At 39.3% G+C, this 27,873-nt stretch overlaps 1 protein-coding gene across 4 annotated transcripts in view; it reads left to right on the top strand.

The window, feature by feature from the left end:
- The window catches only part of MYOF (myoferlin), a 152,442-nt gene extending 127,946 nt beyond the window's left edge, over positions 1–24,496 (top strand). For all 4 annotated transcript variants that reach the window (XM_073685255.1, XM_073685254.1, XM_073685252.1 and 1 more), the window contains 15 exons: positions 920–1,018; positions 1,558–1,683; positions 2,373–2,528; positions 2,608–2,699; positions 6,167–6,337; positions 7,421–7,569; positions 10,275–10,414; positions 11,091–11,179; positions 11,540–11,635; positions 13,935–14,076; positions 18,061–18,160; positions 21,765–21,940; positions 23,201–23,310; positions 23,623–23,770; positions 23,977–24,496. In XM_073685255.1, the coding sequence (XP_073541356.1) occupies positions 920–1,018; positions 1,558–1,683; positions 2,373–2,528; positions 2,608–2,699; positions 6,167–6,337; positions 7,421–7,569; positions 10,275–10,414; positions 11,091–11,179; positions 11,540–11,635; positions 13,935–14,076; positions 18,061–18,160; positions 21,765–21,940; positions 23,201–23,310; positions 23,623–23,770; positions 23,977–24,015 (1,833 nt within the window). In that variant the 3' untranslated portion in view covers positions 24,016–24,496. The remainder of the gene's footprint in view (positions 1–919; positions 1,019–1,557; positions 1,684–2,372; positions 2,529–2,607; positions 2,700–6,166; positions 6,338–7,420; positions 7,570–10,274; positions 10,415–11,090; positions 11,180–11,539; positions 11,636–13,934; positions 14,077–18,060; positions 18,161–21,764; positions 21,941–23,200; positions 23,311–23,622; positions 23,771–23,976) is intronic.
- Positions 24,497–27,873: the final 3,377 nt, after the last annotated feature.

Below are 27,873 nucleotides of genomic sequence, written 5' to 3'. Positions count from 1 at the left end.
CCTCTCTCCCTTCACGATAGCCGATGTTACAGCTCTCCAATTCCTCCTCTCCGTTCACAATAGCCGATGTTACAGCTCTCCTCTTCCTTCTCCTCTCTCCCTTCACAATAGCTGATGTTGCAGCTCTCTTCCTCCTCCCATCTCCCTTCACATTAGCCATTTATTTATTATTATTTTGCTTATATAGCGCTATGATATTCCCCAGCACTTTACATACATCACCATCACTGTCCCCATCGGGGTTCACAATCTATATTCCCTCTCACTTTGTCTTTGGAGTGCGGGATGAAACCAGAGGAAATCCACAAAAGCACGAGGAGAACTACAAACACTCGCGCCTCTTGCAGTTGTCCTTGGTGGGATTTGGACCCAGCACTGCACAGCAACAGTGCTAACCACATGTCCAAATGCCTTTCCTTATAGAACGGAGAAGTATTGCAAGATTTTTCTTTTTTTTTTTTTTTTTTTAATATATATGAATGCAGATCATACTATAAAAAGTTATTTTTTTTTAAAGCTACAGTATTCTTTTTGATAAGTAGATGGCAACTACCGTACTTACCGCATGTTGTTGTACAAAACCAGTGCCACCCTGGCCCACAGGTTGTGTCTGGTATTGCAGCACTGCTTTATTAAAGTAAATTCAGGAGAGCAGTATCTCATACAACATGTAGGCCAGTATGGTGCCACTTGTAGAAGAAAGCGGCTAGATTTTTCTAGTAACGTACAAACAGTTAAATATTCTGTTGTTGGTGCAGAGTAAATGATATAAACCACAACTGTTAATGAATTACTTCACATCTACAAGGTGGCGGTAAGTTCTCCAGTATATATCTATATGTATTACTGCTATACAACTTGCATCTATAGCCAGACTCCTGTAACAGACAGTTCTTGACCATTTATGTCTTTTTAATAGGAAGAAGAAATTGTTGATTGGTGGAGTAAATATTATACCTCGATTGGCGAACATGAAAAATGTGGCCAGTATCTGCAGAAAGGTTACGACTCCCTCAAGGTAACAATCCTATTTGCTCAAATTAATATATGTGCATTTTATATACATGATTTTATTATAATATATATGCAGCCCTTGTCCTAAATGGACAGGCAATGGTATAAGAGGCTAATGGTGACACTTTTGTGTTTTTTTTTTGTTTTTTTTTTACCCTTTAAAGGAGTATTCCCATCTCTAAGATCCTATCCCAATATGTAGTAGGTGTAATAATATCAAATATCTCCAATTAAAAATGTAGTATAGTTCTTCTGATTCGCTATGTTGCTTACCCCATGTGCAGGGCATTGCAGTAGCTTAGGTATCCATGGTTATGACCACTCTTGTAGTGACAATTGTTTAGTGCTTAGTGGTCATAACCATGGATACCTAAACTACTGCAGTTCCTTACATGAGCTAAGCAGCATAGCAGATCAGGAGAACTATACTACATTTCTAGTTGGAAGTATTTGCTAATATTACACCTACTACATACTGGGATAGGATCTTGGAGATGGGAATACCCCTTTAATATTGTCATTTTTGTGTTCTCCACATCGCAGGTGTATGACTGTGAGCTGGAGGACGTGTCGGAGTTTAGCGGCCTGACAGATTTTTGCGAAACCTTTAAGCTGTTCAGAGGAAAGTCTGAAGATGATGATGATCCTTCTGTAGTTGGAGAGTTTAAGGTAAGCAGGTCATCATCACTGTTGTTGTTGCAAATGTTTGCAATCCTGAAGCTTTACCATATAACAAATTTCCAGCTCCACGATCCAACGCCCAGACACTAGATCTCTGCCCCTAGTGATGCATAACTAGTGATGCCTTCAACTTCGGAGGGTATAAAGGCTTCAGTTCACCTCTATATAAATAAACTAGTGCGCTAGAATGGCTTGTTAGTGCGACCAGAGGGGGCGCTATCACTTGGCCCACCTTAGTCCTGTAGGAATGACTTTCTACTGATTGTGTGCTTTACATCACCTTATCTGACACTTGGCACATTGTGTTTGGTGGTGTAAGGCTGCTCAGGCATGAAAACCCCTGTCCTCAAACTCCCGTAGCACAGTTTTGTTTTTTTTTCTTTTTTAAATGCTAGAGGAATTTTGGGACTTTTGCAGTTATTGAGTCACCAAAACGTTGTTGACTTTTACGCACTATGCACCTCAACTCCTGGCGACCTCGCTCTATAACTGTACGTGGTCAGGTAGGTAATGTTTTACCGAGACTCGTCCATTAGACTGCCAGATAAAGTATCGCGATCCGTCACTCCACAGATCGTGAACATATGATTTACATGTGTACAATGCGCTAAATTCTTTTCCTATGGACCTGTATATTATTGATTTTCTAATATTTCCCATTATTTGTTTTCGAATAGGGATCCTTCCGTATATACCCTCTTTCTGATGACCCAGGTGTCCAAGCCCCTCCTCGACAATTCCGGGAGCTGCCGGACAGCGGACCCCAGGAGTGCATTGTCCGGATCTACATAATCAGAGGGATAGATCTTCAACCCAAGGATAATAATGGGCTGGTGAGTGTTCTTCTACTTCTACCTCTGCACCGAAATATCAGAATGACAGATGTACTTATTGTTGTGTTTTTGCTTGTAGTGTGATCCTTACATCAAAATTACTTTAAGTAAAAAAGTAATTGAGGACCGGGATAACTACATGCCCAACACTCTAAATCCAGTCTTTGGAAGGTACGTCTTATACATCTCCTTGTTGTCTTGCTTCTTTTTTTTTTTTTTCTTAAAGTTCTTAGACAGGGACAGGTCTATGTACTTTTCAGTCTGCAATTTCTATATGTGGCAGATAATCAGCTAAAGGTTTGCATCTCTTGGGTCTTTACATTTATCTAGCATTCACATAAATGTAATATTTAGATTGTATAGCTAAGTTATTGCTTAGTGGTCTGTCCTCCCCCCACCCCCCTAAGGGGAGCCCAATAGTGGCATACACTGCTACCATTGACACAATGACACCCTTTCCCTTATCTGATATCATTCAGTTCTCTGTATGCTACACAGACATCCTTCCCTGACCACCCCACCATGCATTCTGCGTATATTTTTGTTAATCTCTGCTCCCTTAAAGGGAATCTGTCAGTAGGATCAACCCTCCTAAGCCATCTATATAGACATGTATCAAATGATACCTTGATGCCTGCGATCCGATGTCTTATTCCAGAGAAATCCACATTTTTCTTATATGTAAATGAGTTTTAAGATCTATGGGACCGTACATAGCTCTCCTGGAGAATCTGCCTCCAGAACTTATTGTAAATGAAAGGAGACGTTACCAATGTGAGACCTGTAGATCAGGAGAGCAGACTGTCAGTCATTACATGTCTCGCACTGATAACCATTCATTTTAAATAGTCTGCCTCCAGAGCTTGTGTCCGGCCCATAGATCTTCACAGCTCATTTACATATTATTAGAAATGTTGATTTCTTGGGAATAAGACATCAGATCTCAGATATCAAGGTATCATTTTATTCAGCTTCCTGTGATCTACATGTCCATGTAGACAGCTTAGGGGAGTTGATCCTACTGATAGTTTCCCACTTTTAACGTCAAATTTGGACCAAAAATCAGCAGGAATTAGCTTAGTATTGATAGTAAATTATCTGGAGGGAATGCAGGGGTGGACAAAGCAGGGAGTCTGTGTGGTGCCATATTGAGGGCCATGCTATTTGAGCTTAATAAATTGCCACAGTAGTTACTACAAGTGGGTTGATCAATCCTTGTGGATATTGCACCTTTTGAAACTTTCATTTGTTTAACCAGCATAAAGTAATAACATCCCTGGTCTGATCCTTGTTGATTATTTTTACTAAATTAAAGTGGTTGGCAACTTTACAAATTTTATTTTCCAAATGTGCTGCAAACTGCTCTTTAGGCCACATACTAATATATAGTTAGTAAACCAAATCCCAAAGGAAATAATGCTAGTGAGCACCCACGCCAAAAAAGCCGTGTGTGTCACAGCAATTAAACCACTCCAAATTATATGAGAGAGAACAAAAGAACAAAGGAGTTTGAGGTTCAAAAATAAGAACAGGTAAATCTTTATTAAATACATGTAGGGTAATAAATACATACAGATTTAAAAATATCAGATATGTGCAAAGGTATCAAAGTACAGAGGCAAGAGGGGCATCCTGATAACCGGACCCTCAGTAGCAAGTGCCATCCAAGAAATGGGGGCCAAATACCCACCACTACCACCTTTTGGGGTAAGCAATATAGGTTGCCTACATTGGGGTTTGCTACTTAGGCTCATTTGTCCGATCTTAGATTAAGCAAGGTGTACTATTAGGTTTATTTGTTGACTTGTCCACCTTCAATCCCAGTGTGTGGCCCCCATTTCTTGGATGGCACTTGCTACTGAGGTTCCGGTTATCAGGATGCCCCTCTTGCCTCTGTACTTTGATACCTTTGCACATATCTGATATTTTTAAATCTGTATGTATTTATTACCCTATATGTATTTAATAAAGATTTACTTGTTCTTATTTTTGAACCTCAAACTCCTTTGTTCTTTTGTTGTTTCTAATATATAGTTAGAACAGATTTAGTGTCAACCTCCTCCAAGACCTGCCACCCCCTGATTTAGTATGGACGGCTGCTGATGAATGGACATGTGGTCAGACTGTGTTCTTCCTTTTTTTTTTTTTTTCATCCATTTAATGATTTGAGCAGAAAGATCTGCAGGACCCTGTGAACCTCCTCCTAATATCCGGCAACAACTTGTCCGTCTCTGATTTGGAAGGCCTGGTAAGACATTGTGCATGTATCGCACCTCGCCTCAGGTCTACTAATCCGAAAAGATGTAGGAGGTTCACAGGGTTCGGCTCTGGCGGCCACAGACATAGCTCCTGGGTCCTGCAAACATTTTTTGGCCAATTCTGTTGCACAGGTCTGGTCACATGCCCCTCCATCAGTGGGTATGTTGAGACCGAAGCTCTGTTCAAGCAAGAAGACGACTGTTCTTAAAGAGGTTGTCCGGCCTTAAGACTAACTGTCTTTTTAATATTTATTAATATCAATAGTGCACATGAAAATAAGCAACTTTATAATATATTTTATCAGAGGAATTTGCTTTTTTTTCTCTGCCAAAATTGATCAGTCATTATCAAAATTTTCAGCTTTGATGTAAAATCTGTATTCAGTGAAGGCAGCTGGAATAGGAGATGGCAACAACAGTTACACGGACTGCAGACTTGTGAATCCGCGTTGTGCGCACTGTCAAAATTCTCCTGTGCTGGCAACAGGTAGTCATGTGACCGAAGACTGGTGAATCGTCACAGCACACAGCAGGCGCATGACCGCAAGTATGTGATTTGCATACATGTGGCCACATTCTGACTAGACGTATCCTTGCATGCCTAGTCTGTATGTGACCACATGTATGCAAATCACCCTATGGTAATTATATGCACTATTGCTTTTTACTTACAGCAGAGTATAGGTTTATTTTGTTTCAATCTTAGGTTTTGTCTTTTTTATGGCCAGTGAGAACATGCCCCTACACGTTCTATGTATACCAACTTTTACTCCTGTTCATTTTTTGGTTTTGCTCTTTAAAAAAGGGACAGCGTTTTTAAGATGAAATCTGCTCTGCATCTGTAATAACTATATATATGTAAGCGTATTATAGCATTTGAGACAATGAAAAAGTGGCCAACCCCTTTAAAGCTCAGCTTTCCATAGTGGGGATGGATGACTTTATGGATGACCAATTTTTTATCTTTGTTTTTTCATCGAAGTCACATAATTTTAAGGGGCTTTATTAAAAAACAGTACAACACTTAATATCCTACGATGCTAGAACTATAATCAAAGTTACTATTTCTTTGCAAAAATCGTGAGCAGACATTACTCATTAAAACCTCCTGGCAGCCAGTACGGCCCCTCTCAATATTGTCATTGTTATAATCTGCACTCCCCACCTATTTACCATATTTTTCTGCTTGCTTGTTCTCTTGGATCATATGGTAAACTTGAATTTGGCTGAAGAGCAGATCTTCTAAATCTAGAAGCTTTCTGAGCCGTAAACGCAATCTCAGATCTAAAACTATTCCTGGTCTTGGAAAGTCCTTTCAGCCTGTGTAACCTAAACATGTTTTCTCTAATTAACTTTTTTTTTTAATCTTTGTCCCCACAGAATGTATGAACTGAGCTGCTTCTTACCCCAAGAGAAAGATCTTAAGATCTCTGTGTATGATTATGACGCTCTGACACGAGATGAAAAGGTTGGAGAAACCACAATAGACTTGGAAAACAGATTCCTTTCACGGTTTGGAAGCCATTGTGGGTTGCCACAGACCTACTGTGTGTAAGTCTGAATAATTTTGTGCCGGGCTTTCGCCTCCTTAAATAATTCTGGCCATGGATATGTTCATGCAGGAATTGCATGGTTTGGGTTATCTCCGATATAAACTGGACATTGTATTGTACTGACTGATTTTCCAAGGCAGGGGTGCACAACATTTTTTGATCCAAGGGCCACATTATCATACTGAACCAATATCAAGGGCTACAAAAATATTGAGAGGGGTACTTCCATGAATACATCACCAGAACCACCATCAGTACATTAATACATTGCCAGAACCAAGTTTTGAGTATTTGAGGAGAATTTGGAGAGTTTCTGCCCCAAAAAACACACTAATTTAAACTGAGTTTAGGGAACAGAAACTTGCCAAATCCTACTCTCAAATCTCTAAAATTTTGAGCATTTTTAAGTTTTCACATAGTCATGAAGCACATTATAGATTGCTACATGTGTATAAAATCAGAACCACTGTCAGTACACTAGTTTGGCACTAAGACCACCATTAGTACATGACTACAGCATCAGAACCACCGTCAGTACATGAATGCAGCATCAGAACCAGTCAGTACATGAATTTAGCTCTATAATCACTGTTAAAATATGAATTCAGTGCCAGAACCACCATCAGTACATGTATATAGCACCAAGCTTAGTACATTGATCAATTGCGATATCAGGTCAGCCCCATATACAATTGTATAACATAAACCTATAATTCCCAGTGTGTCCTTGACGTCTTTCTTCCAAAGTCAGCGCCACACTTGTATATAGCTCTGGTATTGCAGCTCAGCCTCGCTTCAATGGACAAGTGTCTGGAAAAAGCAGCCATTTTTGTCTTATACAGTTTTTTGTTGCAGCTCATGGGCAACCCTTTACTTACTGTACTTAGGTTGTTCTTCAGGAATTGAATCAAGTCTGATATGAGACTGTAAGCATTGCCGGCTTCCTGGACTTGGAATAGTTCATCACAGTATTATGGAGAAAGGATGAAGTCTGTGCTCCATGTACAATGCTATTGTTGTTGAGCTTAGCGGATAGTGATTGGTTGTAAATGTAATTTTCTTCATTCTCTTTATTTTACAGAACGGGGCTAAATCAGTGGAGGGATCAGCTAAAACCCACTGAGATCTTGCAGAATGTCGCCCGATTTAAATCTGTTCCCCCGCCGGTGTATTCGGATAATGGAACAAAAGCCACCTTTTCAGGCCGGGAGTATTCACTGGATGACTGCGGTGAGACACATGAGCTCCGATAGTCCAGTGTCCACTAATCTAGAATCAGTACCCACACAGTATCATAGCGATCAGATATAATGGGCCTGTTACTGTTTATTCAGAATCCATTCATACATTCATTTAATGAAGAATCTGTCTAAAAGTGTGGATTTAAAGCATCGGAAATTGACCTATTGTATGAATCAGGCTTTTGTTTTTAAATATATTTTGGCAATGTTTTTTTTTTTTTACATATCCCTGTCTTTATTAAATTAAAAGTAACTTGCAATTTTCACACTGGCCACTGGAGCTTTTCTGGACTAATACTTCCTGCTGTTTCAAGAAACAACACCTGTACATAGCCAGAGTGAACAGACTCTATCTAAAGGTCATTGTGCAGGGAGGGGAGCAGGGGAGCTGTAACACCTATTGTGATTGGTGGAGCCTTTGTTATTCGCTGTATATAAGAGTCATTCTAATCCTGTGCCTCATGATTAGGCTCCTGCTGAAAACTCTTCCTGAACGTACAGGAAATGAGTGTAAAACAAACCCCAATGACCAATGTGAAAATTGCAATAATAAAATTTGAAAAAAGATTAAAAAAACCCTTACAAATTTTTTTAATATACATTTAACACAAAAACCTGATTTTAAAGAAGTCATTTTTTATATTGACTTTCTTTTAACCCCTTCACCCAATTTTTTTTTCCCCCTTTTCATTTTTTCATCCCCTTCTTCCAAGAGCTGTAACTTTTTTTTTTTTTTTTTCCCCGCCATATAGCCATATGAGGGCTTGTTTTTTGCGGAACAAGTTGTACTTTTGAATGACACCATTCATTTTGCTACTTAGTGTACTGGAAAATGGGAAAAAAATTCCAAGTGCGGTGAAATTGCAAAAAAAAGTGCAACCACAGTGTTTAGATAAACTGACCAGGCAATATGATTCTCCAGGTCAGTAAGAGTACACCAAACATGTATAGTTTGTTTTTTTTTGTTTTTTTTCCTTAAGTGGTGAAAAAAAAAATTCTGAAATATTTCACATTTCTCGCCATTTTCCGAGACCCGTAACATTCTCATTTTTCATGATCTGGGGCTGGATGAGGGCTTATTTTTTGCGCACTGAGCTGACTTTTTTACTGATACCATTTTGGGGTAGATGCAATGTTTTGATCGCCTTTTATTCCAATGTTGCGTTGACAAAAAAAACATTATTCTGGAGTTTTTATTTTTTTATCGTTACACAGTTTACTGTCAGATTAATTTATTTTAGATTTTGATAGATTGGACATTTCTGAATGTGGCGATACCAAATATGTGTTATTTTTTTTTTAATGGGGCAAAAGTGGGGTGATTTGAACTCTTGTAATTTTTTATTTTTTTTTACTGTATTTATTAGTATTTGGCTTCAGCACTGCTATGTATAGCTAAAATCACGATCTCCTATGAACGCCAGCCATCAAGTTCTGGGAAAGATGCGGGCTCGGCGTGTGAGCCCACATCAAAGGCAGGGGTTAAGAAATTGACCTACTTTTTTTTTTTTTTTTTTTTTTAATTTAAACTGCAAGTAATCTTTAAAAATTACATTTTTGTAATTGGACTTAATACTGCAGCAATGTAAGCATGCCTTACTACCCCACAATTGGTGTAAAGGCAGAATGACCATTTTTATAAAACATTTAAAGGGGTTGTCCAGTGCTTTAACATTGATGGCTTAGTCTTAGGATAGGTCATCAATGTCTGGCCGGTCCTGCATATCCACCCCCTATTGATTTGAATAGGTGACGGATGTGCAGTTCCCTGCCACGGCCACTAAACAGTTGATGGAGCTGTGCTGTGCAGCTCCGCAACCGAACAGTTCCGCAATTGAGCAGTTCTGGCCGACATCAGGAACAGCTGATTAGCGGGGGTGCCGGGTGTCGCACCCCCACCGATCAGACATTGTTGACTTATCCTAAGGACAGGCCATCAATGTTAAAGTCCCGGACAATCCCTTTTAAGTTTTTTATAAAAATGGTCATAAATTTATAAAAGTAAACAATAATAAACATGTATCGCTAAAAAGGGCAACTAAATTAGACCTTTTATATAGCTCAGATAATGCAAATTTTAACACAATGCCCAAAAATTGTTAAATCCTGAAGGCCAAAGCTAGCTTTGGTATTCTAGTAGGCACTGCTTTAACCCTTAAACGGCTCCGTGGGATAATGAATGGAAATGGTAAGTCATAAGACAACATCCATGCGCAAATGATTTCTTAGAAACAAGGTCCTGCTGCAGAAGTGACAGATCGGTCGGCAAGGCATGGCCGATAACCAGGAGAGCTCACTGAGAAGAGGATCCTTCTTTCCCGATTGGCACACTGAGAAGAGGATCCTCGTTTCCCTTTTATTTCCTGTTTGACAAAGGGGCTATTTATTGGATGTGACAGTGAACTGGCATCAATAGCAATGCTTGAATAGCCCATGTAACAGCTGATTTACTGTGCCAGGTATTAGTGAGCGTGCATAACTGATATGTAATACGCCAGGAATATAGACAGAACGATATATACAAATGTCAGAACCGGAGCTAGATCTCAGAAATGCAAGGTTCATGAAAAGTTGTGGGTCCGAACTGTTCACTTTCACAGGGTCCTGACTGTAAAGTCCTACAGACAGAGAACAGAACATGTGTAATTCAATAACCTGATTATTAATAGCAGATTATCATAATGTTTTATGTAGAGACGAACAAGAAAATACATCAGCACCTTGGACCTGCCAAGGAGAGACTCGCTCTTTATATTCTCCGCGGCCAGGGTCTTGTTCCAGAACATGTTGAAACCCGGACATTATACAGCACCTTCCAACCGAACCTCTCACAAGTGAGTGGTTTCCTCTGTGTCTTCAGTAGATAGCCTTTTCTTACTCCGTGTGTGTTTTTTTGCCATGAAAATCACAATCGGGTTTCCTCCAGTTCACTTTTTCGTGCTTCTATAGTTAGCCATTTCTGGTCACCTTCAATAGGACAATGAAGCCAAGTCTTGTCCTGTGTTTAAAGGATATAACCAGCATATCAAGCTATTAATTTATGAAATAAAAAAAATGTAGATCATCAGTTACTCTTTAACCATATATGTACATGTATAATATATCAAAAAGCAAGAAAAAGAACAGCACTAGCCAAGATTTCAGTGCAAAGCCCCCCCAGGTACGTACCAGTCCTTAACATATCAAAAATCATGGCGACAGCACACAAAAATGCTGAAAAAATATATGATTTTAATGGCCCATGAGGTGACGTTTCGGTCCAACAGTGGGGACTTGGCTTGAGAAAGGTCCCCACTGTTGGACTGAAACCTTGCCTCATGGGCCATTAAAATCCTATATTTTTTCATCATTTTTGTGTGCTGTCGCCATGATTTTTTGACATGTATAATATAGATATGTCAAGTGTGTGTGTATATGTGTATAGATAGATAGATAGATATTTATCTCTCGATAGATAGATTAAAAAAAATAGATTTGATTATTTTATTTTATTTTACTTCTTACATACAGGGAAAACTGGAAATGTGGGTAGATGTTTTCCCCAAAAACTTGGGACTTCCAGGACCACCATTTAATATTGCACCACGCAAAGCTAAAAAGTAAGCTATATAACAAGATCTGCATTTGGATTATCCATTTACACATCATCTTCCAGATCCTACATTGTATTTCCAGGATTGCTAGTACTTCTTCCCTTTCCTCCTTCCTCAGATATAGCATGCATATTCAGCCATGTGGATCTACATCTTTTTGTCTATGGCCGCCTATTTCGAAAAGATGTCGCCTAGTATTTTTCCTAAAAAGTTTGGTACCATTAGATTCAGAAACTGTAACAACTACCCACTGATTTTAGATGATTTCTGCCAGCCTTTGCTTCTTGTCTACTTCTTCTCTTGTGTCTATGGAGGTCAGCGGTCTTCTTTGGATTTTGTATGTATAACGTGTTGTGCTTTGTGTAGCTACGTGCTCCGCGTGATTGTTTGGAACACGAAAGACGTTCTGCTCGATGAGAAGAGTATTACTGGAGAAGAAATGAGCGATATCTACGTGAAGGGGTACGTTTTTATCCTGTATTTATAATGGAGAAGAAAATGGAGTCTTAAATTGCTTAGAACAATTATCAAAATTTTATTACATATAAAAATTAAAAACCATTACAAAAAACACCCACATAACATTACTACATGAAGATGTGATAGACACAGACCTCAGACTGTAAGTAACTAGTGGCACCAATTACATATGTCTTTATAGATACAGATTATGCCACAGGGGCATTCCTATACATAATACATATTGATAATATCCAATGAGTCCATAGATCTTCTCCTAAACAAGAGAGAGAGGTATAGTACTGATTATCAATGTTGAAACCTATCCTAGTAACTATCAATAGGCTCAGGGGAAAGCATATCCTATAGTCGGACTCATAGACATACCCAGAAATTGAGGATGGACACCAATGGAACTGTCAGGCTGGTGAAAGGATTCCCCACGTCCCCTACACACGTTTCACTTGTATAAGTGACCGCTTCATCATGGGGGAATATCCTATGTGTTTGGGAAGTGGAGAGGGAATTTGATTGGGTGGTGTCCTAAAAATATCATAGTCTATTGACACTTGACTGCATTTGTCTCCTCTCAAGGTACAACCCTACTTGAGTATGAGAATTGATGCAGAAGTCATGCATCTCACTGGCGTTTCTATGTGGCTATGAACTCATCTGAGTGTGGATGTGTCTAAGGCCAGTTTCATAAAATAGACTTAATAGGCAGGCTGCCATGGTTTACTGACCCAAATATTAATCTATTACTACTGGGCTCAAGTTTCATCAGAGCTGTGGAGTTGTGTCCTTTAAAGGGGGTTTCCCATGAGCAAAGTTCATTTTAATTAATAGATCTTGGAATAATAATAATTTCCACAATTGGATGTGTTTAAATAAAATGTTCCTGTGCTGAGATAATCTTATAAATGTGCCCCTGCTGTGTACAGTGTAATGGCTGTGTCTGACTGTACAGGAACATGGTCTGATTATACCACATCTCCTGGGCAGGGGGGGGAAGCAAAAAAGTTATACCGACAGAATAGTGCTGGATCGCAAATGATTCATTCTTTCTGGTGAAACTTTGCTTAAAGACAGGCAGTGAAATGTTTTGCCTCACATAAAGAATCAGCTGTGATTCCTGTATACTCTCTTTTGCTTCCTCCCCTGCCCAGGAGCTGTGGTATGATCAGACCATGTTCTATACACGGTCAGACACAGCCATTACACAGTACACAGCAGGGGCACATGAATAAGATTATCTCAGCACAGGAACATTTTATTTAACCACATCCAATTGTGGAAATTATTATTATTCCAAGATCTATTAATTAAAATCAACTTTGTTCATGGGAAACCCCCTTTAAGTGTCAATTCTTGCTTTATTAAAGTACATTCAAGGTATATGTTCGGAGGATTTCCTGATGTATACACAACAGATTTTGCTGATGCAACTGTTGTCCATTGGATTTCATGTGAAAAAATGTGTATATGTGCTATATGCTTTTATCTAGAATACTGTAGTTGACTACCCTGTTCCCCATAATTGAGTAAAAGGCATAGATGTAATTGTCATGTGTATGAGGAGCTTTCCGAGCACATACACCATATGGACACTGCAAAGGATGAATGCAATTTAAAGAAGTTGTCCAATCTTGTATCCTTTTAATATGCCACAATTGTATGATAGACCCAGGTTCCATAACTGAGATCCGTATACATCTTAAGAACAGTGCCCATCACCTAATGCTGTAAATTATTTGCCAATGTGAAAATTAAAACTAAATTATATATTTTCTATAATATATATAATTTATTTTTTTTTTATTTTTTTTTTATACCGCTTTATCTTTAAAATCATTTTTTTCCTCTTGCTGAGGAAAAGGGGAACTGTAGATATTTGTACAATGATTTTTTACTACATATTTATGGTGGGTGATGAATCCTTCTGTAGAAGGGAATATTCTGTACTCCTAAGATGCAATGAATACATTAACCGATGAGGTAAAAGGACCAAAACTGATTCCTAATGGTGCAGGATTTTTCTGTTTACTCTGGCTAAATGAGCACCAGATGAGCGCTGGCTATCAGAGATCCCGCCAGACCTGACTCCACAGACTGGAGCTTCCTTTACTCGTTACTCGATTTCATGGCTGATCTGAAAAGATCCGTATGTGAAATAAGGCTGAGCTGGACACTTTTGCACACACACACTCAAAGCTCGTAATCAGTACAGACTTTTTGGAAGGTACCAAAAGCGCCAGTTATCGAGGTCACATAAAACCCAAATATGTTTGCATATTATTTTCAGTTGGATTCCTGGCAATGAAGAAAATAAGCAGAAAACAGATGTGCACTATCGGTCACTGGACGGTGATGGAAACTTTAACTGGCGATTTGTTTTCCCATTTGAATATCTTCCAGCGGAGCAGCTCTGTGTTATTTCTAAAAAGGTGGGCGCCCGTGAAACATTGTCGTGCCTGTATTAAATATGTTGAGCGTAAAGCACCGGATTTCTGTGTGCGGTAGACATTTAGTCCAGTGTAGGCCAGGAGAGCGTAGTCAGATTTCAAGCCTTCCTAAAAGTATCATTCAGCATAGCCAATTTTCCTAGAGTCGCATATTATAGCCAAGTAAAAAAAAAAAAAAAAAACGACAGAGTAAATGGAGACAAAGATAAATGATATGTATGGGAGTATTCTCATCTGTGCCGCGGTCACTGTGATCATCTCATTCAGGCACCTGGAGTTATTTCACAATTATGAAGCACTTTACACATTGTAACAAAATGTACTTTAGGGTATTTCCATTTTAAGTGAGAGCATAAGGCGAGGGTACACCATCGCTTTTATGATCAGTTTTACTAACTACTTCCAGACCGGGCTGTCCGCGTGTTACTCTGCAGTGACATAAACGTCACTGCAGAGTATAGTAGCTGCACGAGATCGTGTGGGAGTCAGCTGTTAGACACAGCCAGACTCTCCATAGAGAATTCAGAGAGGGATTATTATCATCTCTTCTTTACTGATCACTGTTAACACAGCGCTGAACAAGCACTGTGTATACAGTAATAGGAACTGCTAACGGTTCTTACTCCTCCGGACCTAGTTTATGTAGGGAGAAGCAAAAACTGCTGAGCTATTCAGCCAGGAGGCTGAATTTTTGACCCGTAACTGGGTGTAATATAAAAGCCACAGTTACAGGGGAAATTAGATTTAAAAAAAAGGGTTGAAATGTCCCCCAAAGGTGTTTTATGAAATATAAAAATAATTCTTTATGGCAAGGGGAAAAAAATATTTTTGTCCTTTGTAGAGATGAGCGGAGCAGTTTGCGCAACTTGGGTCCTAAAACGTATTCTCTGGCCGTGGACAGGAGCTTGCGCAAATTTGCTTACCCTTTTTAGACTCTGCTTATGATTAGCTGGGATGGCGAGACGTCACCTGTACGCCACACCGATGATGTCGTGCCAGGCCAGCAAATCCACCGCCTCAACAGGAACCTCAGGAAAGCCAGAACCTCAGGAAATTTCACATAGCTCCTGTCTATGGCCAATGAGAACTAACCTGGACCGTGACCGGAGTTGTGCGAAAAGTTTGAAAATGTAAAAAACATACGTATGTCCTTTTATTTTCCCATCGCGATTGGCAAAAAAAAATGGAGAGTATAAAAATAACACAAAAAATAGGCTCCACGTATCGTGAAAAAAAAAAAAAATTAATGAAAAAAAAATTATTTCAATACCCAAAAGAGAATTCTGATCCAAGCGTCTGATCAACATTGGCAGTGTAAGTCTATGGGTCCATGAAAAAAGTGGACTGCACTCAGTTTACATTAGAGTGCAGTCCGATTTTCATGGACTGGCAGCAGACAGGAGAAGATGGAGAAACACTGATGTCACTTGGACCACCCAGATAATAACTTTAATCAAAATAATCTTTTCATTGTCCTCATATGTGATCAAATCAGACGTCTGAATGAGGCGTGAGAAAGTCTATCAGCGAGCTTGTTTTTTTAAGAGTTTGTAACTTAGTCAATTCATTCTGCAGCCAACAATAGTCAGCACAATACAGCGGTTATAGAAGGCAAATGGTGCAACATTTTTAATGAAACCCAATTGTAAGAATAATTTTAAGCCCAAAATACATGTAGGAAAATAAATGCCCCTAAAAGTGTCCATAATCGCCTTTTTAGAACATTTTAAATTTGCAAAGCTGCTGCCAACTTTTGGTAATAATATTGTTTAGTTTACCAGAGGAAATTATTATGAGCCCGTCCTCTATCTAAACTGAGTATGTGCATGGGAACTTTTAAGTTCACTGTAAATTTTGTTGTTAGTGTGCGCACCATGTATCATTAACAAGGCCCCATTGATAACCTGTAAATCATCAGTTAGAAATAGGACCCGATTATATGTCCTCTGCAGGATATTTAGGAACATTATTGTGGGGCATGGCAGACCAATCCGACCTTGTATCTGGCAAAACGGGATTCAGGTGTATGCGCTGATGTGGCCATTGACTATAATGATGCAGACGGAGTCGGTGTGCTTTTTCATGCGTCATTTTCTTACATACAGGTGCATCTCAATAAATTAGAATATCATCAAAAAGTTAATTTATTTCAGTTTTTCAATACAAAAAGTGAAACTCATATATTATATAGTCATTACAAACAGAGTGATCTATTTCAAGTGTTTATTTCTGTTAATGTTGATGATTATGGCTTTCAGCCAATGAAAACACAAAAGTCATTATCTCAGTAAATTTGAATACTTTAAAAACCCTTTTCAAGCGGTTATAAAATCCGAAATGTTGGCCTACTTTAATGTATGTTCAGTAAATGCCCTCAATACTTGGTCGGGGCATCTTCTGCATCAATTACTGCATCAATGCGGCGTGGCATGGAGGCGATCAGCCTGTGGCACTGCTGAGGTGTTATGGAAGCCCAGGTTTCTTTGATAGCAGCCTTCAGCTCGTCTGCATTGTTGGGTCTGGTGTCTCTCATCTTCCTCTTGACAATACCCCATAGATTCTCCATGGGGTTAAGGTCAGGCGAGTTTGCTGCCAATCAAGCACAGTGATACTGTTGTGTGTAAACCAGGTATTGGTACTTTTGGCAGTGTGGACAGGGGCCAAGTCCTGCTGGAGAATGACATTTCCATCTCCATAAAGCTTGTCGGCAGAGGGAAGCATGAAGTGCTCTAAAATTTCCTGGTAGACGACAGCGCTGACTTTGGTCTTGATAAAACACAGTGGACCTACACCAGCAGATGACATGGCTCCCCAAACCATCACTGATTGTGGAAACTTCACACTAGACCTCAAGCAGCTTGGATTGTGGCCTCTCCACTCTTCCTCCAGACTCTGGGACCTGGATTTCCAAATGAAAATTGGAACTTTGGGACCTTGTGGAGTGTGTCAATGACTGCCTTCTGGACATCTGTCAAGTCAGCAGTCTTCCCCATGATTGTGGAGCCTACTGAAACAGACTAAGGGACCTTTTTAAATTCTTAGGAAGCCTTTGCAGGTGTTTTTTGTTAATTAGTTTAATTGACGGAGATAATGAATTTTGTGTTTTCATTGGCTGTAAGCCATAATCATCAACTTAAATAAAAATAAACACTTGAAATAGATCACTCTGTTTGTAATGACTCGATATAATGAGTTTCACATTTTGTATTGAAAAACTGAAATTAACTTTTTGATATTCTAATTTAGTGAGATGCACCTATATATGTATAGTTGAAGTGGGCAGCAAGACGTAGTTGACTATGCATTGCTGCTCGTCTCTAATGGACGTATACAGCCAAAAATGATGCATGACAAAACACACACTGACCCAGTCTGTATCATTCTAGTCCATGGCCCTGTTAGCACTTGCACCCGAATCCTGTTTTGAAAGGGGTTCGAACGTGAGCCACTGAATGTAGTGGCAAATGCTGTGTGAACCCTGCCTAAGTAAGGGTATGTGCCCACCATCAGGAATAGCGTTTTGGATGCAGCGGATTTTTGCTGCGTTCTATTAAAACTCATGTGTTTAGGTAACTATGCGGATTTACTGCATCTAATGACAGTCTACTGGGGAAAAAGGAGACTAACCGTCTCTGCTACAGAATTTCACATGCTGCGGCTTGTAAACCCGCGTAGCAGGTCAGTTTACGCAGCGTTAAAGAGCACAGTGGGCATGAGATTTCTATAAATCTCGTCCACTGTGCTTGTAATGTAGAACGCAGCGTTTTGGACCAAACGAAAATACGCTGCGTCCAAAACGCGGTTATTCCTAATAATGGGCACATACCCTAAAACAAACCAATTCTCAAACTCTGGCTACTGCTCTTATATTTGTTGTACATTTATGTGGTCATTTTTCCATTTTATTTTTTTTATAATGTGGAGAGTGGGACCCTGTATGTGACAATTTATATCTGTCAATTTCAGGAACACTTTTGGAGCCTTGATAAAACAGAATTTAAGTTACCACCAAAACTCTTACTTCAAATCTGGGACAATGACAAATTCTCTTTGGATGACTACTTGGGTATGGATTTCCCGATCATATTGTTTCATTTGTTTAATTTCCCTTAATGCACTTATCTTATTTTTTATTAAATGTCTTCTCCATATTTCACAGAAGAGTTAGAGCAGCACAAATTGTTGGAAAAATTAATATGGACTATGATAAAAAGGTGTCAGGGCTCTGAGTGTATTCAGATATGTAGCCACTGTCCCGTCACAAGGCTAATGATGACTTATGTCCACTGCCAAAAGTGACTTACATTGGGCTCCTGAGCATCAGAGTTGGATCATGGTGCAATGGAAGAAGGTGTTCTGGTCTGAGGAATCTTGTTTTCTATTACGTGGAAGATGGCGTGTGTGCTCATCAGGATACTCTATGGCAGGGTTTCCCAAACCCTGTCCTCACGGACCCTAACGCATCGTGTTTTCAGGATCCCCTTAGTATTGCACAGGTGAGAGAACCTGTGGCCGTTTCTGATGGCTTAATAATAATTCTATCACCTGGGCAATACTAAGGAAATCCTGAAAACATGACGTGTGGGGGGCCGTGAGGACTGGAGTTTGGGAAACACTGCTCTATGGGCTGTAGGCTTAACTTGTGAAGGCGGTGTGATGCCCTCAGCAATGTTTGCTGTGAAACCTTGGATGTTGCTTTGACACAGCACCTCCCTAAACATTGCTGGAAGCCAAGTTCCTGGCAGTGTCTTCTTCCATGAGGGTAATGGTCCCTGCCATATTGCAAAAAATTCTCAGGAATAAGGGCCATGACAAGTTGTTCAAGTTGATGACTCCAAGTTCTCCAAGTTGATGACTCCAAGTTCTCCAAATCTCCGATCTGAGGCATGTGCTGGAAAAACAAGTCCAGTTCATAGAAGGCTCACCAAACGACGGCACTGAATGGATCTCTTATGTTTTATATCATTTCTTTTTCATTTAAAGAGGTCATGTCATGAGATTAAAGGGAAGTTAATGAAGTGACTCTAAAAGCTTACACCAGTGGACACTAGATGTGTGCACCATATGGTTCCCACAAGCCAACCGAGCATTGTGTAGAAGGGTGCATTTGGCCTCCAGCTGAAAAGGATATTTGGGAGAAAAAATATGCCCCATTCACACGTTTTTTTAACCTACAGAACATTGGTTAGTCTCTGGGTCTTTTCAATTGTCTGTTTTTTTGGCCGATTTAACAATCCACATAAAAACAGATTCATCAGATTTTGATTCGACATTAGGATCAAACTCGCCCCATGGGTCCGTGTTGCATCCATGTGCTGTCCATTTCTAGGAGACGCTTGTGTAATTTCCATCATTTTTTTTTTAATTTTATTTTTTTTACATACAAGAAAAATTTAAAACCCACATTTGTCAAAAACAGAAGGAGATCAGATTCAACAGAAATCAGTCCATTATTGCAGATGAAATACCTGACGCATGAATCTGAAACTGTTGTAGTCCATTATGCTAAGCTAGTTGGTATCAGGAGCGAGCAGATGACGGACATTGGATAAATGCCAAGACCCAAGTTACTGCCTTGAATTCTGCTTCTGAGGGGTATATAGTGGGAGCAACAAAACTAGTAATTAGTAAATTAGTGCAAAACCGATACTACAAAATAAAATTTGGCTTACTCAATTACATTTTTTCTTTAGAAGCTTTTTATCTACTAAATTCCTTCAAATACAATGATCCCAATTTTTGACAAAATATTAATTGTAGCCCTTGGTGACCGGCTTAATATAAATATAACTCTTCAATATTGGCATTCAACGATCAGGCAGAATGAGAAGGTTTCTACCCTACATCATTTCCATCCTCATTTCTTATTCATGAAAGAAAAGACTTCTTTCAATTTTTATGGAGATCAGCGTCTGCTTTTAATTTGTCAACAGCCAACCAGGTGAGGCTTGTGGTTCCCATTAGCGAGACACCACTGGCCTTGATCCCGATCATTTGCTCCACTAAAATACATGTATGGCAAACCATATGTTCTACACGCTTATGGAAGGGAAGCTGAGGTTCCCCGGGGAAAGGTTGTAAATCTGCAAAGACACTTTTACTAGTGTAGCCCTGAGTCATAGAAAGCTTTTACCAAAATTATTATTTCAACAGTAACTTGTTAGTATGTCGATGCTTGACCTGGTCTCTCACAAAGAGGTGCAGATGGCATCCATCAAAAAAGTATTTCAATCAAAATGTCTAGGAGAAATGAGGGACATGGTCACGGTGTTTAGTGTGGTGTTACACAAAAGCAAAAATTGTCATTTTTCCAAGAAATTATTTGAAAAGACCTTGCTGTATCCATTGGTTCGTTACCTATAATGAGCTGCAAAATAATATATCTATTTAGAAATTGAATAACTAAAAATATATCTTGAAATGCATAATTATTTAGTGTATAGTAATCCCGCATTTAGATATTCCGACAGTCAGGAACGAGCGTGCCTAGGAAGGGCTCATTTCCTGATTATTGGCCTATCTGCGAAAGGCTGGCAATTACCAGACGAACAAGCAAAATTCTAGATCTTCTGGTGAGATGGTTCTCTGCATCAGATTGTCCTATGTAAATAAGACATGCTGCCGAGAACAATGAACAGTCTATGTACACAGAACAATCGTACTAATGGTCTTTATGTGCACTTAAGTGTGGTGAGCCATTAAAGGGAACCTGTCACGTCTTTTTTCGGTATTAAACTGCCCGTAATGTCTGGCTGGTGATGCAATGTGCATCACGAACATGGTCTTCTCAAGCAAAACTTCCCACTATTTATCTCAAAAATCACTTTTTATCCTTGGGTGACTGCCTCACTTACCTTCTCTTTCAGTCATAGGGATGGCGCTTTCTGTCCTTCCAGTCACGGACCTCTTCAGATTATTCACACCCATCGCAGTCTGATTGACTGGATTGCCATGATGTCACGGCAATCGCCCAGAAAATCCCACACTTGCGCACTGACTATCAGGTCCCCGGGCATGCGCACTGAATCTGGGTGTAAGTCCCAGCTTCATTTCATATCTGCGCATGCTCGAGCCGCAGTGAGTCATTGGCTAAGTGACGTATTCGCGGCACTTGGACAGAAAATATGGTCGTGAGAACTTAGGCTTTTCTTAAAGTTGTTCCCTGCTATGAACAATCAGAGGATCCTTTGACTTTAAATTGATCATAAAGATTCTCCTTGCTGTGTTCACCAGCAATCAGTTGTGATCTGTGGGGAATCCTGGCAGTAAGTGCTCAGTTTCCCTGCAGCGCCACCTCAGGGGATATGAAGTGTTACATAATGCTCAATTCATTCAGTAAGTTGTCAGTGTAATGCCGGACAGGACACGAGACGTACTCCTGAAAAAAAAGATACTCTTAATCACTCTCCACTCTAAGAGAGGAGACTCCTCTATCATATAAAAATTCCCTAATGGGATATATGAAAATGAATTTTTGAAGCCAAAAAATCCCTATTAATCAATTTCAATTTATTGTGGCTTATAACGTGAGTAATGTAAATTATTAGCACTACTTTTAGTCAATAGAAACCCTTGGATTCTAGTTGTATTAAAATATTTTTGTCAGGAAATTTTGCAAAAATTATAATTTGCTGTAACTTGGTCTTCATATACTATTCCTTTCTTTGTAGGTTTTGTTGAACTTGATTTACACCGCACAATAATACCAGCAAAAACCCCAGAAAAATGCAGCTTGGACATGAGTGGCCTTACTAAACCTGCCAAGGTTGCTTCTATTTTTGAACAAAAGTCCATGAAGGGATGGTGGCCGTGCTATGCTGAGAAGGACGGAAAACGTATCTTGGCTGTAAGACTTCATATTGACTTTTCATCCCAGTAGAGGACTTTCAGCGATATTCATGTAGTGATACATCCAGAAAGTGTACGAGTTGAATACCTTAAATTTTTTTTTTTTTTTTCCGAATACTTCTGCCTCCTATGAACCATATACACATGGAAAAATGTCTGTCAGACCATCTCTTTTAGAAGACAACTACTTATCTTTATATACCTTGATGGCTTTGTCCTAAAGTAGGTCACTTATTTATACATGTTTAAAGGCAGAATTTGGGGAGTTTTGTACCAAAATCTTCACAAATGGCCAAATTGTTGTCTCCCAGAAAAGAGTAGTCCAAGAGTGGCAACCTATCCATGTAAAACAAGGGTGGTGTTAAGAATAATAGGGGTCCAAGTCAGTGTGGGCCCATCAGTAACCATGCTTCTGAGGGCCGACTGTTCAGCTTTGTGCAAAAATAACCTAACCCTGTTACACAAGTGTATTTTTATTCTTTTATATAATAATAATAATCAGGGTAAGTTTATTAGATGATGCTTTTGTCTGTAAATATTGACTCAAGTATATGGGCACTGCTCATTAATAAGACTTAACAGGGGCCCACCGGGAGATTTACCTATTCTCCGGTGGGCCAGTCCAAACCTGGTCCCAGCTACAAATGCCACTTAGACATGTCAATCAGATATGTAAAAAAAATGCTAAGTCTTGTAAACTTAGTATGAAGGTGTCCCTGAATATAGGATGTGATAATATATTATTTTTTAATAAGACTTTTCTAAATTATCTCAAGTTCGGATTCTTTTTGAGAAGGGAAAACAATATACTGAATATTAAAAAAAAAAAAATTGGCATGATCATAGATTAAATAAATATGATGTCATAGTTAATCTAGTTTAAGTATAAAAAATATGCTAAATATATCAAATTATAAACTTTAAAATCTTCTTGAAGCGTGTGGATGTGATCTGTACTACCTCATGTCTTGGTATGTATACTGTATGAACTTGTGTAAAACTCTGTCCCATAAGAGCATACTTGTTTATACATTTCTGTCTATCTGAAAAGATTGAAGAGAGCAATTTGAATAACTTGACGGCTAATTGGTATCGGCATTGTTGCCATTATCCCGACCATTGCCGCTCACACACTCACTGACCTCCAGGAGCCTCCAAAAGAGATTTTACTTAAAAGCTAAAAATGTATTATTTCCTCTAAACAACCAGAACACGATGTTTAGTGAGATGTCATGAACCTGTTTTCATTTGCCAAAAGGGAAAAATCGAGCTGACGCTGGAAGTGCTAAATGAAAAAGATGCAGAAGAAAGGCCAGCTGGCAAGGGACGAGATGAACCCAACATGAACCCCAAGTTAGACCCACCAAAGTGAGAGCTTTTTCTCATTCCTGGAGTAACGTGCTTTGCATTCGGATCCTTTATCCAAAATTCAGTTCTGATTTGATAACCTATTGTAATCACTCTCCTGATTTTTGATCTTTCGTTTTGCCCTGTACTGACTCCTCTATCTTTTCTTCTGCTTTCTTGTCTGACTTGCTGACATTTTGTCCTTTTTTTTTTTTTCTCTCCTTTTCCAGAGTTAATTATTAATTTGAGTTGCATTATTTTCTTCATCTTAAAGTACCAAATTCTTTCTTGCTGTTTGTTCTTGTGATTAATATTGTTTCTTTCAAAATGCAGCCGACCAGAAACCTCCTTCCTTTGGTTCACAAACCCGTGCAAGACCATGAAATTCATTGTGTGGCGCAAACTGAAATGGTACTTCATTGGTTTTATCATCTTGGCCCTGCTGCTGCTGTTCGTTGGAGTGTTTTTATATTCTTTGCCGGTAAGTTATACATAAAATTTTATTTTTTTTTTACTATTAGTCTGAATTATACAACATTTTCTAAAAAGTGACTTTAAAAAGTTTTCCACTTTATTTAAAAATTTCATTTTAATTTTCATTATTATTGATATTTACATTATGTTCACATTGACTATATTAATCTGGTTAATTTTTTAAAAAAATTTAATTTTTTTTTTTTATTACAGGGCTATGTTTCCATGAAGATTGTGCGTCCAAATACATAGACAATGAAAACTGAACAATCTTGAGATCAGTGTTTCACCCCCCCAATGCCGGAAGACCTTCTTAATAGATGTAACCTTTTGTTCTCTTGTCTGTTAAATATAATAAATGGATGATGCCTAAAACCAAGGTTAGAGAAGGTTCATGGGGTCATGACTTGTGAAAAAGTATTTAGTTAAAAAATGTAAACTTTTAACACAAGTCCACCTCAGGTGTGGGTTCGTTTTCGGTGTACTCTCCACTTTCTCCTTGACGTCACATATAACAATCCATTTCAGTTGAGCAGTGAAATGGCGAGAATGTTCTCACAAACAAAAACAAAATATTGTTTTATCGAAATTCTAAAAGTGCAATAATAGAGCTGTACATGTACGGAGGTCAAATGCAAAGCACCATTATCTTATGTACTTTTTTTATATAGTATTTTTTCAATTGTAATAAACTGCTGATCACACCAAATAAATATCACTATTTTCCACTTGACCTGACTGGTTTTCTTGCAGTATACACAATATTGGGGCTACAATTCTTGATTATTCCCACCAAAAAAAAACAAGAGTTGTGACACTTGCGCAATAATCCTTCCCTGCTCCACCCCAGAAAAAATAAAAATGGCCACATGGTGAATATGACCTAGTCCAGCATGTTTTTAGCATGACGAGCATCATGACTTTTATTGCCACCAGCTATTCCTGCTTTCAAAATACCCAAAGCTGGTCAAAATAATGGCCAGTAATCAGCCTGTCTTAAACAGGCCAGAGGTCACCCTATGGAAGAGCAAATCGCTCATTCGTCGGGTGCGATGAGTTTTGTGCATGCACTTCACCTCATATAAATGGGATGTGGTGCTATTAACGTAATGCTATATGACAGAATGCTCATATTAGCGATGCTTCTTTATCCATTGCTGTTTCATTGGCTTGCGTAATCAAGCCACTAAAAGACAGATCAGCGGGTCTTAATTGACCCTTAGTCTATCCAGGAGCAGGCACATACTGTAGATGCAGCTTGTGCCGCTTCCCACAGATAAGACTCAAGATCATAATAGTTGAGTAGTTTCTTCTGTTGTCTGAGGCCCCCTTCACACGTCCGCTTGAAAAAAAGTATCCATGAGACTGTTCATTTTTACTATCCGTGTGGTTTTCTGTTAGCCGTACGTGTGCCGTCCATGTGACGCATACCAGAATAGAAATTACTGATTTTTAAGTGTTAAAGATGTAAGATATGGATAAATATATATCTGTCAGATATATAATTAGTGCCGTGCGTGTGTAGCTTACTGTACATGTATTAACCAAATGAAAAAAAATCACGTGGGCCCCCCCCCCCCCCCCCAATTTTTGGTAACCAGCAAAGGTAAAGCAGACAGCTGAGCGCCGATATTATCAGACTGGGAAGGTCCATAGTTATTGGGCCCTTCCCAGCCTAAAAATACCAGCCCGCAGCCATCCCAGAAGTAGAACATCACATTGCTTCGCTATTCCTCTTCCCGATTTGCCCTGGTGCATTGGCAATCAGGGTGAATGGGCTTAGGGTTAATGTCAGCTGCGAATTGTCCAAAAATACAGCTGACATAAAGCCCTGGTGTTAGTAATGATGAAGTGTCTATCAGACACCCAAATTACTAACCCAGTACTAAAAAGTAAACACAAATACTTTTATTTAAAACAACACTCCGACTTTTTCCCTGGTTCACAAATTTATAAAAAAAAAAAAAATCCCACTCAGGTCCAATGTAGTCCAGAGAATCCGACATATTACACGAATGGAAACCTGAAAACCATGAAAAGAAATAAAAACAAGACTCTGTCCCAATTTATTAGAAAGCAAAGTACCCACGCATGTCCAATGTAGTTCAGTGCTTCCCACGACGTTCCTGAGGCTCCATAGGCTTTAGCAGCAGCCACTCCCTGCTACGTTACTACTCTTCAGTCGCCGGGTCTCACGGAGCGCTACATGAGTCGGGAGTGGCTGCTGCTAAAGCCTATGGCATAGACTTTGGACAACTGATTCGGAGAATGTCATGGAAAGCGCTGGACTACGTCGGACCTTCGTGGGAGCTTTGCTTTCTAATAAATTGGTGTTTTTTTAGGTTTCCATTTGTGGACTACATCGAATTCCCTGAACTACTTCGGATCTGCGTGGGATTTTATATTTCTAATACATTGGTGAACCAGGGAAAGAGTCGGGGAGTATTTTTGTGTATTTTTTTTTTTTTTTTCTTTTTAGTGTTGGGTTAGTAATGGGAGTTTTCTGATAGATGCCTCTCCATTACCAACACCGCAGCTTGATGTCCGCTACATTTTTGGACAATTTACAGCTGACACCAAGCCCAATTACCCCGATTTTATAAACGTACCAGGGCAATCGGGAAGAGCGAATGCAAAACTCTACAATTGGACCATCTCATGTGGTGATCCACTTCTGGGGGTGGCTGCAGGCTGGTATTTTTAGGCTGGGAAGGGCCCAATAACCATCGACCTTCCCAGCCTGATAATATTCGTACACAGCTGTCTGCTTTACCTTTGTTGGTTACCAAAAATGGGAGGACCCCAAATATATATATTTTTTTCTATTATGTTAATACATGTATAGTACAGCAAAATTATATATCTCAGATATCCATTTACCTCCTATCTATGTCTCTATCTTTGCACATAAAAATCTTCAATTTCTATTCCAGTACATGTAACACGGATGGCACCCGGATGTCACACTTACAGTACAGACCAAAAGTTTGGACACACCTTGTCATTTAATGATTTTTCTGTATTTTCATGACTATATGAAAATTGTACATTCACACTGAAGGGAGCAAAACTATAAATTAACACATGTGGAATTATATACTTAACAAAAAAGTGTGAAACAACTGAAAATATGTCTTATATTCTAGGTTCTTCAAAGTAGCCACCTTTTGCTTTGATGACTGCTTTGCACACTCTTGGCATTCTCTTGATGAGCTTCAAGAGGTAGTCATCGGAAATGGTTTTCACTTCACAGGTATGCCCTGTCGGGTTTAATAAGTGGAATTTCTTGCCTTATAAATGGGTTTGGGACCATCAGTTGTGTTGTGCAGAAGTCTGGTGGATACATAGCTGATAGTCCTACTGAATAGACTGTTAGCTGCTTTTTTCTTGCCATAATAGAAATTCTAAGTAAAGAAAAACGAGTGGCCATCATTACTTTAAGAAATGAAGGTCAGTCAGTCCGAAAAATTGGGCAAACTTTGAAAGTGTCCCCAAGTGCAGTTGCCAAAACCATCAAGCGCTACAAAGAAACTGGCTCACATGAGGACTGCCCCAGGAAAGGAAGACCAAGAGTCACCTCTGCTGCTGAGGATAAGTTTATCAGAGTCACCAGCCTTAGAAATCGCAGGTTAACAGCAGCTCAGATTAGAGACCAGGTCAATGCCACACACAGTTGTTGTAGCAGCAGACACATCTCTTCAGCAACTGTTAAGAGGAGACTTTGTGCAGCAGGCCTTCATGGTAAAATAGCTGCTAGGAAACCACTGCTAAGGACAGGCAACAAGCAGAAGAGACTTGTTTGGGCTAAAGAACACAAGGAATGGACATTAGACCAGTGGAAATCTGTGCTTTGGTCTGATGAGTCCAAATTTGAGATCTTTGGTTCCAACCACCGTGTCTTTGTGCGACGCAGAAAAGGTGAACGGATGGACTCTACATGCCTGGTTCCCACCGTGAAGCATGGAGGAGGAGGTGTGATGGTGTGGGGGTGCTTTGCTGGGGACACTGTTGGGGATTTATTCAAAATTGAAGGCATACTGAACCAGCATGGCTACCACAGCATCTTGCAGTGGCATGCTATTCCATCCGGTTTGCGTTTAGTTGGACCAT

The sequence above is a fragment of the Phyllobates terribilis genome, unplaced genomic scaffold (genome assembly GCF_046119375.1).
Source record: "Phyllobates terribilis strain yellow unplaced genomic scaffold, ASM4611937v1 Scaffold_5__5_contigs__length_657084704, whole genome shotgun sequence".
Classification (NCBI taxonomy): domain Eukaryota; kingdom Metazoa; phylum Chordata; class Amphibia; order Anura; family Dendrobatidae; genus Phyllobates; species Phyllobates terribilis.
The sequence above is the reverse complement of the archived record's forward strand: the minus strand, read 5'-3'. Positions and strand labels throughout refer to the sequence as shown.